The sequence below is a fragment of the Cajanus cajan genome, chromosome 11, assembly GCF_000230855.2.
Source record: "Cajanus cajan strain Asha chromosome 11, NIPB_CcT2T_4, whole genome shotgun sequence".
NCBI lineage: Eukaryota > Viridiplantae > Streptophyta > Magnoliopsida > Fabales > Fabaceae > Cajanus > Cajanus cajan.
In genome coordinates, this window is record NC_138527.1 from 6036137 (window position 1) to 6044628 (window position 8492).

The window sequence follows — 8492 nt, forward strand, 5'->3', positions numbered from 1 at the left end:
ATAAGATGAAAGGATTTGAAGCATGCAAGTAATAAATCTAAAGGAATTTGAATTATAAAGAATGAAGGAATTTGAAACAATCAAATAATATTCAAATAAATTGTTTAACATTGCTAATAAGGTACAATTACTAGGCACACGATTTCTTGATTCTATAATTGAAAAAATTCTAGAAGTTGTATTGAAAGATATGAAGCTTTAGAACAAAGAGTTGCTACATACATTGTAAGCATTATAACAAAGAAGGCTTATGAAATAAGAAGAAATTATGGAGGATGTATATTTAGTCAAGTGGAAGAACATCAATGGTAATAAAAATAAGAAGGTATCATTCCAAGAGGATGACCAAAATAATAACACTTGGATCTTTTCACCATGTCCTTATTGTAAAAAGACTAATCATCTACAACAAAAATGTTGGTGTAGACCTAACGCAAAATGTTACAATTGCATTCAATTAGGATATATGAAAAATGCATGCATATCTCATGAGAAATAAGAGAAACAACATTGTTAAGAATTAATAAGAAGAAAAAAAAAATTGTCTTCAATGTCATGCTTTATAACCAACAAACTTACAGAAGTTTGGCTTATTGATGGCTATACAAACTATAATCGAAAAATCTTCAAAGAACTCAACAAAACTAATATTTTTAAAGTCCAAATGAAAAATGGAGCAAACCTTGAAATAAAAAGAATTTTTTTTTTTTTATTAAAAGTCATTCAAATTTGAAATTTGATGTTTTATATATTTTTTATATTAATCAAAATTTGTTGAATGTTGTTTAATTATTGAAAAAAAAGGTTACAAAATGTTGTTTGAAAACAAGATTTGTGTTATTGAAGATACAACAACAAAGTGTTAGAATGTTTAATGTTCATATGAAAGTCATATTTAACAAGTGATTATTGTGTTGTTTTGGGCTTTTGGACTTAAAGCCCATGAAAATTTGAGTATGTTGTAATAAATGTTATGTTGGGCTGAAAAGTTTTTTTTTCTTTTGCAGATTTTTTTCCAAGTTATGTCAATTTGTTTAAGCTTTAATTTCTTTTTGATGGTTGTAGGAGGTCAAGCTCGTTCGGGTGAAAGTCACCCACCACTAGCTTGTGGCCGGCTATCAGGAGAGTAGAATTATGTTAGAATTAGTTGTTCTGTTAGCTAAGTCTGTTATGGTTAGTTACTTGTTGATAGTGTTCTTTAGTTAATATAAATAAGAGCACCGTGTACTTTTTCAGTCATTCCAATATATTGTTTTGGTGAATGAAATTCAATCAATCCAATATCCTGCCTTCTAAGTATCAATATGATCTTTATCTCTCATGGGTTTGATCTTCATTCTTTGATCCATGGATTTGTAACACCCCACACTCATTTTATGTCGGGCCATAATTTGTAACATCCCTTTGATCCATGGATTTTTTTTTTCAACTTTAGCCTGTTTTATTATATAAAATAATATAAAAAAAAATTCATCATTCGTGAACACTGATTTTAGTTGGAACTTTGAATAGAGGTATGAAATTATCGAACATTTCCATGTGTTTCTGAACTAAAGAACTTAATGAGGATTAGGAAGAGAAGACTATTAGGCAAACCGAGATAATGACCAATTTATCGTTGCTTATACAACCTGGCATTTTATAAGGGAGAGAAGTCTGTTTCAGATCATAGAATGAAGGGACACCTCAATTATTTCACAAATAAGGATCATTTTCTAAATCATGATAAATCGGGGCAACGCACTCAAATCGATTAATTGTAAAAGAAAATACTTTGACCACAAACATAAAGAATGAAAAATACCATGAACTTTCCAAGGATAAAAAAAAAATTATGGGTGGACATTGTAAATGTCCCTAAATATTAAAATTCTCAACTAACAGCTATAAGCAGTTAACATACAAAGGTAAGAATACCATACAACTCAAACTACTTTGATAATGGATAATTACCATGCCTTTAACATTATGAACAAAGAAGCCCTAGATAAATTTTGCTGGCTAGAAATCATCAATTCAAACAGTTGAATTTGTTTTTATTTTCCTACAAACTAGTTGATAGATTATAAAACATTCCTAGATACATACATGTGTGCAGCCACTAACGAGCAAATCAACACCCATAAATAGTAATCCCTTATGCAGAATCAGTCTTCATTGGACTCTAAAAGGAACTAAAGAGCTGGTGAGAAGGCGTTTCCATAAAGGTACTTATTGTTTCCCCTTCGATTTTTGAAGGAGTATTTGCAGTTAAGTTGATCTACAATTACTCTGAAAATTGAAGAGGAAACAATATGTACCATTTTGAACACGTCTTCTCACCAATTACTAAGCGTAGTGTAGAGCCCAATGAAAACCGAGTCTGTATAAAGGATAGCTATTACGGACTTTGTACCTTTATGGAAAGGCCTTCTCACGAAATATTTCAACCTGTTGCAAACAAGATTCACACCTTCACAACCAACATAAATATAATAAGGACAAATACATTAAAGACAAAAACATATTTTTCGTCTCGTATATTATTTATTAGTGTCAATTTAGTCCTACGTTAATTATTTGAATCAATTTATTCCCACATCTTTAAAATGTATCTCAATATTTAATTTTTCATCTCCTCTATTTAAATACTTGATGGATGTGACATGTGTCACATCTGTTAAGTATTTAAACAGAAAGAACGGAAAATCAAATATTAAGATACATTTTAAAGATATGAAACTATATTGATTTAATTAATTAAAGTGAAACTAAATTGAATCTAATAAATAATATAAGTGACAAAAAGTATATTTTTGCCTAAATTAAACATACTAACTTAGAAGGAAATGGTGTAATTCATACATATAACGGAGCAAGCACATTCAACTTTTTTTATTTTCCTCTTCTGTTCAATTTTATACAAAATGCAGACCAAGGTAAAAAAGGAACATTAAAAGAAGAAAAAAAGAATGAGAAATTATAATAATGAACTCATGAATGAGAAAATAAATACTTGGTGTAATATACCGATAGAATACTCTGTTCAATTTTATTTGTATTCTAGTTTGAAAAATATCAAAGAATACAAATACATATATCCAGGCTCTAAAGAATACAGATAGAATACTTATTTGATAGGAAGGCTAACTTAGAAATTTAGATTACAACAGAGTAGACAACTTATGTAGAGAATAACACATACAATGTTGGAAAAATAGCTAAATAACTCTTCTATTTTTATTAAAGAAGAAATTTATTAAGATGGGCATAATCATCATTGTAATTACAATAAGCCCTGATAAAATATAATGTTCAAATCACATATCATGTAGTTAAACTAATAATATTCACAATCTTATAAAGCATAAGACTCAAAGAAATAGTTATCAACTTACCTATTCAGTGAACACGCTTGAACGGTCACGAGATGGATATCTTTCTATGATTGGGTGGCTCACTTTGGGAAAATTTATAAAATTTGGCTCCTCCTTCAGTGTGTTGCCACTGCTATCTACGTTGACTTTCATTTGACTAAAATCAGTTACAGATGATTCAATTTCATTTTCTACAAACCTACTTGGAATGCAGGTACCTTTTCCAACAAACCCAAGATTCCTAAGACATACTTGATCAAGTGAATCATCTGATTTAAAACCATAGGGATCTTGTCTATCAGACATAGGCAACAGGCTAGGCAAAGGTCTTGCAGCGCCAAATGAAAAAGTTGAGTTTTGAAGCTGCTGAATATTGCCATTGCTGGAGCCCGTTGAACAAGTCGAGGGTGTAGTATACCCATAGAGAACACCTTGGGCTTTTGTGTCCCCACCAGGAAATTGAGAAGCAATCAATGAATAATTTGATTTCTGTGAAAATAGACTATAATCAATAGCGGCATTCCTGCCAAAACTGCAATCCTGATTGACAGAAGCAGGACTATTTACTGCCTTGAAAGTGTCGGAAGATTGAGAGGGAACCACCAAACAAGATGGTTGTACATTGATTGAACAACTTTGATCATGTATCAGTGACTGCTGCTGCAGCTGTCGCTGTTGTTTTTGCTGGTGCTGCTGCCTTTGTTGGTGCTCTAACATATCCATCAGCATGTTGTTATTCTGAATACCCACTCTTTCAAGACTAGTATTGGGTCTCACGGAACCAATTGTATTATTAGATGATGGCCATGCACCATATCCAGATGACGTATCATTTACAGTTAAGCCAGATGGAGGGAAATTCTTGTTAATGTTGGAAGGACACTTTACAAGAGGTTGACCATATGCTACAGCATGTTCAGAATGGGAATGTTTTGGCCCCTGCATGGATGCTTGCAGTAGAGCAGTCTGGTCCACTGTAGGCATTATGTTAGTTGCTGGGCAACCTAGGAGCTCAGCATGAAGGGCTGCAAGTGTTTCAGGAGGAACATGGCCAGCAGCAGCCAAAGCTTGTATGTCAAATCTTCCAGTAGCACCCAGCTTGGATTCTATAGTCCCAGGAACTGCGTTTAGCATCCCATTCTGCTGCTGTGCCACTCCACTTAATCGCTTCAAATAGAGTCTAAATTTCTGCCAATGAATATTGAAATTCACAATGGCAATGTTAATTACACTGAAGAGCTACAAAACATAGGTTTATTTATCTACAATCTATTGCCTCAGGTTGTAAAGAAGACAAAATATTTACTTACGTAACCAAAAAAAACAAGGCAACATATGAAATTGACATCAAGACATTGAAAATAACAAGCTAGCATTTAATAAATAATAAGTAAACTGAAGGCCAAGGTACATGTAAATAAATTTAACACATAAACTAAAAAGAAATTAGAAATAAAAATAAGAACATAAACATATTGCAACTGACTAGATCAGCTCAATATCCAACGGTTTTAAATTAAAACAAAAAAAAAAAGAAAAAAAAGCAAGCAATTTTTAGGGAAAATGGTAAAGTACCACTTCACATTTTGAACTGAAAACAAACCTGCAAATGACTTGCAACATTTTCTCTTGTCAAACCAGGGACATTCATCAATTCAAGTATTCTCTTTGGCACAGCCTCTGAAATACAAGGATATGGAACATCTGATAAGCTAAATTGCAATAAATGCTTAAATACTCAAAAGGAAAAGATTTTACTTGTAAGGTTATAGTAATCCAATGAAGTCTAGTCAGTGAATGAGAAAGCAAATGATATAGAAAGAAAAATATAGTCGAAGATTCATACTGTCAAGCCCAAGTTGATTCACAGCACTGACAAATTGTTGATGCAGTTCTACTGACCACACAACACGGGGCTTCTTAGATGTAGTTGGATCATCACTCTCCAATTCAACATCTTCTTCTTTTAAATTGCTCCTCTTTTTTGGTGCTTTAACTATTTCTGATGCATCAACAGCAGAAGTATATTCAGTATCATCATTCCCCCTTTTATTCCGATCATTATCTTCCATGCTGCCAGAATGATCATGTTCTTTATTTTCATTCAAGATTTTCCTAGCAACATGCTGCCATATATTCCTTAGTTCTTCCTCACGTACAGGCTTAATCAAATAGTCGCAGGCCCCATGTCTGATTCCCTTCATGACAGCACTTGTTGTACTATCACCAGACATCACTGAATCATGCACAACATAAGCAATTTTCAATGTTAAGCATTATAAACACACTTGTAATTCTACAGACACGAGAAACAGCACTTACTAATAACAGGAAGGTCCATTTCCAGCCCAACATGTTCAAGGAGTTTATAGCCATCCATGTCTGGCATATGAACATCACTCAGTATCACATCAAAACAACCTTTCCTTTCCCGCAGAAGATTTAAAGCAACAGTAGCCTCAGTGCACGTGGTAACTGGAAGATAAAAACACAATAAGAGTTAAGAACAAACAATATTGTTCAAATTAAGACGAATTGTCATCAGCAGCAACCCATGTCATACATTTACTAGATCTACATTTCCAAATTCCCAGGCCATTTTTTTATAGAAATTTCAGGCCATAGTGAATAGCCTGCAAACATAAATTTTCCCCATTAGAGTAAAAAAAAACCCTTATCTCATTCATTACGCACAGTTGAACTCATTAAATAAGCACACAAGAAAATTAAAATAAAAATCACAAATCCTATCTGCCTGTTTGTTTACAATTATCTTCACGAGTCAAACAGTATGAGGATTCACACAAAGGCAAAATTTAGCCAAATGTTAATCAAACACACTATATAACAACGGGTCCAGTTTTATAGGCGGAGTATAAAAGGCACAAACCCTTTTGCTATAGCCTATAACAACTGTGAAGCAAGAATATCATGCAAATCTTCCTAGGACTTCCTTCTTTTCATAGGCACAAATCAATTAAAAGATTAAGAAATGAAACACATTACACTATAACAGAATGTTTAAAAATTAAAAGGTTAACTTAATAAACGCACACAACCTTGCATTGTAAGACTCAGTTAAACTAGGAAAATCCCGAAAACCTAATGCATCCATGGTCATCCTCGACCCTAACATAACCAACACAGGCATGGTTTAAGTGGAATTAAGCTCAGTCCCCCTAAAACAAAGTCAAACTCTCAGTTTAACCGTTGAGAACAGAAAAACCAGAAAGGTACGTAAAAGTAAGTTCGACACTTAAGGGAGTATTTGGGAAAAATTTTCCAGAAAGAATATATTATTTTCCAAAAAGTTCTTTAAGTAAGCTAAGCTAGTGAACTAAAAGAAAGAAAAAAAAAAAGACTTAAATCCACTTTTGATTTCTATAGTTTTGCGAATGTGTAATTTTCGTTCTCATTTTTTTTGTTGTTGCAAATTTAGCACTTTTAGTTTTCAAATAATATTCATCCACCCGTTAATATGTCATCTAAAATTATACAGAAAATACTGACAAGCCCATAATGCACTACCTAGTAGTTACTTAGAGTCTTAGACATGTTAATTTCTATGTCTACAGATATATTATATATTTCTTTTTTATTTCAATTAAAATTTATAATTATTAAAATAATTTGATTTATTTTATTTTTAATACTATTATTTTTTTACATAACGAACTAACTGTTGGACAGTATGATTCACAAACATACACGTCAACGTTTTTTTAATTAATTCTAGATGACGTGTTAATCCGAAGCCAATATTGCTTCAAACTGTGAGGACTGAGGATGACATGTTAACCGGGACTAATTGTAATAAAAAAATTTTGGTTGACAAACATTTGTAAAACAAAATGATTATCAGTGCGTTTGTTTAAACTTAAAAAAAATATTTATAAATAAGTGCTTTAAAAAAGAATATTTCTTTTAAGATGTAGAAAAGAGTTACTTCTTTAAAAGAAAAAAAAACTGCTTATTTAAAAAAAAATAAAATAGACAAACAAGTTAAAAAAGTATAAAGTGCTTATTTTTATTTTAAAAAAAAAAAAACATTTTTTAAGAAAAAAAATAATTTAAACAAACATACCCTAATTCTCAAAGTGACTTTCCTATACGAGTTGAAAAGAGAAAAAGAAAAACATGAGCGTTAATTTTTAAATAAGCTATCAATTTTGTCTTTGAAGTTTGAACTACTATTACTCTCCCTCTTCTAACTAGTAACAAAATTTTATAAATAATCATTAAAATATTGAATAGTCATTACTTTAAGTAATTCCTACGGTAATGTATGACATGTATCGTATCCTATGGCAGGTTCAATTTGAAGTGCTTTTTAATATTTGAGAACTAAGTAATTTATATTTTTCTCGAGGGACCAATCAGAAGAAAGTAATACACAAACTAAGAAATTAGTTAATTAGTTAATCTCTTACAAAAGCAATTAATTAACAAATTCGAAAACCGGAAGTTCCACGAGAACCAACCTCGGTAACGACAGCGTATAGACATTTGCTCGATAATCCTCAAGGTGGTGGCGTCGTCGTCGACGACGAGAACCCGGAGCCCCGCGGGGAACTCGGCGGAGGGCTTGTCGGCGGCGGAATGCGGCGGTGTGTGGAGCGAGGCGGCCATGAAGCGACAAACGGCGTCGTTTGGCGCGAATTCAGAGCGTGAGAGAATGTGGGAGAGCGCGCATAGGCGTGCGTGCGAAACCCTAGAGGGAAAGGAAAGTGAGGGGAGAGAGGGGAAAAGCGGTGGATCGAGGCGGAGGTGAAGGTTGGAGTGATTGGGAAGGAAGAAGTGTGGAATTGAAGAAATATGGGGAGGGAAAAGGAAAGGTGTGTGCGATGGAAATGAATTGATAATGGTGGGAAAAGATATTAATAGATAACGCCACCTAGAGAGATAAAATTATATTCTTAATTACGTTCGTATCAGTTAATGAAGGAATTGCACACGTCACTTTTTTCTATGTCATATGTCATGCTGCCAGTCTTATTATTAGACAACAACTAACTAGTGCTGCACTGTCTGCCTCCATGCTATTTGCTCTCGCATTTCATTTTAGATTTGGGTTAGATTATTGTTTTTTTTTTTTATCTTTTCTTTATTTATTTATTTGGTTTAAATATTTTCTCT

At 32.8% G+C, this 8492-nt stretch overlaps 1 protein-coding gene across 2 annotated transcripts; it reads right to left on the minus strand.

Annotated features, from left to right (window-relative positions):
* Nucleotides 1-1821: 1821 nt before the first annotated feature.
* On the minus strand, nucleotides 1822-8228 carry LOC109812988 (two-component response regulator ORR21). Of its 2 annotated transcripts, none has more exons than XM_020377081.3 (6): nucleotides 7838-8228; nucleotides 5679-5831; nucleotides 5203-5592; nucleotides 4960-5036; nucleotides 3378-4544; nucleotides 1822-2452 (listed from the first exon to the last, which is right to left on the minus strand). In XM_020377081.3, the coding sequence occupies exons 1-5, from the start codon at nucleotides 7983-7985 to the stop codon at nucleotides 3378-3380; spliced, it is 1935 nt and encodes a 644-aa protein (XP_020232670.1). In that variant the 5' UTR covers nucleotides 7986-8228; the 3' UTR covers nucleotides 1822-2452. The 2 variants fall into 2 exon arrangements, with proteins under 2 accessions (XP_020232670.1, XP_020232669.1); XM_020377080.3 differs by having other exon boundaries at nucleotides 1822-2430; nucleotides 7838-8227.
* Nucleotides 8229-8492: the final 264 nt, after the last annotated feature.

What these genes read in the sequence shown, in the direction of transcription:
- LOC109812988 (XM_020377081.3), bottom strand. Translation starts at nt 7,985, where the DNA reads ATGGCCGCCTCGCTCCACACACCGCCGCATTCCGCCGCCGACAAGCCC. An exon ending in AATGGACCTTCCTGTTATTA is followed by an intron (nt 5,593 to 5,678) that starts GTAAGTGCTGTT and finishes TGCATGATTCAG; the next exon opens with TGATGTCTGGTGATAGTACA. An exon ending in GAATCAACTTGGGCTTGACA is followed by an intron (nt 5,037 to 5,202) that starts GTATGAATCTTC and finishes CTTGTATTTCAG; the next exon opens with AGGCTGTGCCAAAGAGAATA.